This window comes from Tasmannia lanceolata, unplaced genomic scaffold (genome assembly GCF_043159265.1).
Source record: "Tasmannia lanceolata isolate RefF3 unplaced genomic scaffold, GAP_Taslan_0.1 ptg000038l, whole genome shotgun sequence".
In the NCBI taxonomy this organism is placed as follows: Eukaryota; Viridiplantae; Streptophyta; class Magnoliopsida; order Canellales; family Winteraceae; genus Tasmannia; species Tasmannia lanceolata.
In genome coordinates, this window is record NW_027518715.1 from 2,242,804 (window position 1) to 2,247,998 (window position 5,195).

At 41.9% G+C, this 5,195-nt stretch overlaps 1 protein-coding gene across 1 annotated transcript; it reads left to right on the forward strand.

Annotated features, from left to right (window-relative positions):
• The first annotated feature begins 1,107 nt into the window (after positions 1-1,107).
• Positions 1,108-1,704, forward strand: LOC143862952 (uncharacterized). The gene has a single exon (XM_077373855.1). It carries the CDS (start codon positions 1,108-1,110, stop codon positions 1,702-1,704), a length of 597 nt encoding a protein of 198 aa, XP_077229970.1.
• The last annotated feature ends 3,491 nt before the right edge of the window (positions 1,705-5,195 follow it).

Genomic DNA, 5,195 nt, shown 5'->3' on the forward strand with positions numbered 1-5,195 from the left:
TAGCTGAGCCAGAGAATGTCTGAATCAGATCAGATAAAACTAGTTCTGAAGAGTTTGTCTCCTCAGTATTTTCATTTCTTGGCACCGCAGCATTATCCGAGCTTTGATCATCTCATCAAGACAGGTACTCAGACAGAGGATGCCATAGCAAAAGGCTTGAGAGCCATGGTTTCTTCTGAAATTCGTGAAGGTAAAAGGCCAGTAATCTAGCCCAAGGAGGTTCATGCTGTCAGTTACACCAGGCCTGCGGCCAGAGTTGTTACAGAAGCTACAAGGGCACCAAGAAGAAATACTTTCGACAGAAAGTTTGATCCCCTTATGTATCCTATTCAGATGATACTCAAGAGGTTGATAAAAGACAGAGAGATTCGGCTCCCCGATATCAAACCTCCACCTAATCCCTTACCAACATTCTGGAAGATGGATCAGTATTGTGAGTATCATAGAGGCCCGGGTCACCTGACTGAAAATTGTTTGGCCTTGAAGCATGCCATTTAGAATATGATTGACATGGACGAGCTTGCAGTTGAGAGACCGAATGTTACTCAAAACCCACTTCCTAACCATCATGCTATGCCTCCTCCTACTACCAATGCAATTTTTGCTAATGAGCCTTTGCTTGATCCGTCAACCCTCATTTGTTCCATTACCACAGAAAAAACCTATGTGATGAAGTTTGACGAAGGGGAGCTGGAAGCGGTAAAAAAGGAGCGTTATGTAATTTCCTTCGATGACGACAAATTTGATGAGTCGTCTTCGTCTCAGTCTTGTGTATTTCAGACTGACAGTGCCGGAAATGCAAAGAAAGCTCCGTATGTCCTGAGGGCTGAGGATTTCAAAGAAGCAAAAAACAGTAAAGCACCATATGTTTTCCGTATGGAAGATGATGAGATGTTGTTATTAGATGACAAGTGTGATGAGATGCGTCATATGACCTGAGGCGGACGTGTATTCAAACCTCCAGAGCTGAGTGTAGAAAATTCGGCAGAGGTTGCAAGAAATGCAGAAAATCCGACGCAGAATAAGGTCAGCGCAGATGAAGAAGAGGAGAATTTGTTGAAGCAGTTGAAAAAGACTCAGGCTAACATCTCTGTGTGGGGCTTACTCATGGCTTCATCAAAGCACAAGAAGTTAGTCCTTCGAGAGCTTAACTCCGCGCAAGTTCCTGTTGACACTACTCCTGATGAATTGGTGAGTTTGCTCGCCATGACAAAAGTGTCTAAGACCTTGTCTTTCACTGATGATGACCTGCTTCCTGAAGGCCAAGACCACACCAAATCTCTCAAAATCACCGTCATTTGCAATAAGAAGAAGGTGCGAGAGGTGTTGGTCGATAATGGCTCCGCTTTAAATGTCTTCCCACTGAGTACTGCAACAACCCTTGGGTTCGGTCTTGAAGACTTCATCCCATCTGAACAGGGTATTCTGGCATATGATGGTACTCGCAGAGATGTAATCGGAACTCTGGTAACTGAAATACAGATTGGAGGAGAGGATTTCGTAATAGAGTTCCAGGTTTTAGACATTAAAGCTTCATTTCTGTTGTTACTGGGTCGCCCGTGGTTGCACAAGTTCGGGGTTGTTCCATCCTCTCTTCACCAAAAGCTAAAGTTTATTCATAAGAACAGAGCGATAACTGTAAAGGGAGACCCAAACCTTGAAATAAGGCTTATTACTCAGGACTTGACTGTGGTAAGGGCTTAAGATGTAAGTCTAAGTGGGTTTTCATTGGAGGTGACTGCCATCACTTTTGAAGAAGCTATGAATGAGGAAATTTGTTTCCTGACTAGCACAAACTCGAATGTCGTCAAGATGATTCGCTGACAGGGGTACAGACCAGGTGCCGGGTTAGGCAAATATCATCAGGGTCTAACTGAATTCCCTGAGTTTAAAGCATTAAATAGTCTATTTGGGCTGGGGTATAAACCCATAAAGAAAGAAATCAAAGAGATGAAACAGTTGATGTTGAAATGGGCAGAATGTCGCCGCAAAGGGTTAGAATTACCGATGCTGCCGATTGATTTGGTAATGAATGGCAGATTCTGGAAAGAGGGTGCAGACTTTCCCTTTTGTGGCTTTGCTGAGACTTGGCTAGATGAGAATACGGGACAGAGGTTTCCAGGTTTCAAAATTTTCTTTAATCTTGAGTTAGAGGATGAGCTGACAGGTGGGCAGATCACAGAAGTTGAATCAGAAGCTGATTGGGCAGAACATGTAGAGCCGAGCCTTCTGAGTTCACTGTTTCTTGAAGATTCACAGACTATTGCCGTGATTGATCAGAGGGCCTTGATTCTAAACCCTACTCACCTAATCACCCTGGCAGAGGAACCGTTGACTAACTGGACCTCTCAGGTCATACCTCAGGTTACTTTCCAATACAGTCGAGTCCTTTCAGAAGAGTCAGTCGTCCGTAAGTATGTGTCAGTCTCTGAGTCTGATTCAGAGTTTGTTTATTCTTACGATTCTTTTGATGCAGGTACTATAAAGGTCGAGTCTCCTGAGGTTTGTTGCAATTCATCTTCTTCTAGCGAGATTGAGTCAGATGCTGAGTCAGATATTCTTTTAATACATAGTTCAGAGTCAATTGATACAAATGTCAATATATCTGTTAAGTCTGTAAATGTGTTTCAAGAGTCTATTGTAAAGCCCGATGTGGGTAATTCATCATTTGATGTACTTGATTCAACATTCAATGAAATAAATGGTTCTTTTTCTGTGTACATTCATGTCTCCACTTTTGTTTCTAATGTTTCTGCTTCAGAATCTGATAATCTTAATAATAACAATAAAGAGCCCCTCTGATGAGGATGCCGACGACACTCCCCTGAAATCAGACACATGATTCAACAGGAGGAGAGTCGCCGAACAAAACCACTCGAAGAGGAAATTGAAACTGTGAATATTGGTGACGAAACCTTGATTCGGGAGATTTGAATTGGCAAAATTTTATCTCCAGAAGAACGCGAGGAATTAATCACCCTACTCAAAGAGTTCAAGGAAGTTTTTGCTTGGTCATATGATGACATGCCAGGATTAAGTGAGGAAATTGTTCAGCATCGCTTACCCTTAATCTCTGGTGTTAAGCCAAAGAAGCAAAAACTCCGAAAACTCAAAACTGAATGGGAGTTGAAAGTTTATGAAGAAGTAAAGAAGCTATTAGAAGTACAATTCATTCAAGTGGTTGAATATCCAGAATGGCTTGCAAATATTGTACCGGTGCCCAAAAAGGACGGGAAAGTTCGAATTGTGTCGATTTTTTAGACCTAAACAAGGCAAGTCCTAAAGATGACTTTCCTCTTCCAAACATTGATCTCCTAGTAGATAATACAGCTGGACATGCTCTTCTATCCTTTATGGATGGGTTCTCAGGCTACAATCAGATTAAGATGGCGCCCGAGGATATGATGAAAATAGCATTCATTACTCAGTGGGGTACTTACTGCTACAGGGTGATGCCATTTGGTTTGAAAAATGCTGGTGCTACATATCAGAGGGCTGCTACAACTCTTTTACATGATATGATCCATAAAGAGGTCGAAGTATATGTCGATGACATGATTGTGAAAGGCAAGGCTCGACCTGAGCACACCGTTGCCCTGAGAAAGTTCTTTGAAAGGATCAGGAAATATCAGCTTCGTCTGAACCCGAGCAAATGTGTATTTGGCGTTACATTCGGAAAACTCTTGGGGTTTATGGTCAGTGAAAGAGGAATAGAGGTAGACCCGCAGAAGATCAAGGCAATTCAAGAAATGCAGCCGCCGAAGACAGAAAGGCAGATCCGAGGTTTCCTTGTAAAGTTCAGTATCTGAGATGGTTAATAGCACATCTAACAATGACGTGTGAGCCTATTTTCAAGCTTCTGAAGAAGAATTCATCGAAGAAGTGGAATGAAGAGTGTTAGGAAGCTTTTGAAAAGGTTAAGCAGTGCCTATCCTTGCTCCCTATTCTATCGCCAGTTATTCCAGGCCAGCCGTTGTTGTTGTACTTGTCTATCATGGATACAGCGATGGGTTGCATGCTTACTCAGCAAGATCCTGAGTCTAAAAGGGAGAAGCCTATTTACTACATCAGCAAGAAGATGCTAGAATATGAATTAAAGTACACAGTTTTGGAGAAGACATGTCTAGCATTAGTTTGGGCTACCCAGAGGCTTAGACATTATCTGGTGTCAAGCAAGGTTCTTTTGCTATCACGGATGGATCCGTTAAAGTACTTGTTTGAAAAATTTGCCCTTACAGGAAGGACTGGAAGGTGGTTGTTGTTATTGTCTAAGTTCGACATCACTTATGTCACTCAAAAATCAGTTAAAGGGCTGGTCGTTGCTGAACAGTTGGTTGATGCTCCTGTATAAGAAAATGCGTTCTTGAAGGCAGATTTTTCGGACGAAGAAATCATGGATATTGAAGAAGAGACTTCGAGTACTAAGTGGCTTATGTACTTTGATGGAGCTGTAAACAATCAAGGACAGGGAGTAGGAGCTGTGCTTATATCCCCTCGGAAGGAGTATATTCATGTTTCTATCAAGTTGTAGTTTGAGTGCACGAACAACATGGCAGAGTTTGAAGCTTGTATCGCCGGACTTGAAGCAGCCTTGGCTTTGCAAATTCAAGACATTGATGTGTTTGGGGATTCTATCTTGATCATTTGCCAGATTAATGGGCAATGGAAAACTCGAGAAGATAAATTGATCCCTTATAACACTTATTTGGAATCTTTGGTCAGAAAGTTCAAGAATATCACATTCACTCACTTGTCAAGGATCAGAAATCATTTTGCTGACGCTTTGGCTACTTTAGCCTCGATGCTAGACATTTTGTATCAATGGAGGTTCAGCCGCTAATTGTCAGACTACAGTGGGCTCCTGCGCATGTGAATGCTATAGAGATTTCAGCAAGGTGTCCAGATGGGAAGCCTTGGTACACAGACATCAGAAACCTTATTTCAGGCATAGGACATCCTCTAGAAGCTTTAAGTAAAGAAAGAAAGACTCTTCAGAAATTGACGGCCAACTTCGTTATTTGTGGCGAAGAGTTGTACAGAAGGTCATTTGATGGCATACAACTCCTTTGTGTTGATTAAGATAAAGCTGCGAAAACTCGAGAAGATAAATTGATACCTTATAATACTTATTTGGAATCTTTGGTCAGAAAGTTCAAGAATATCACATTCACTCACTTGTCAAGGACCAGAAATCA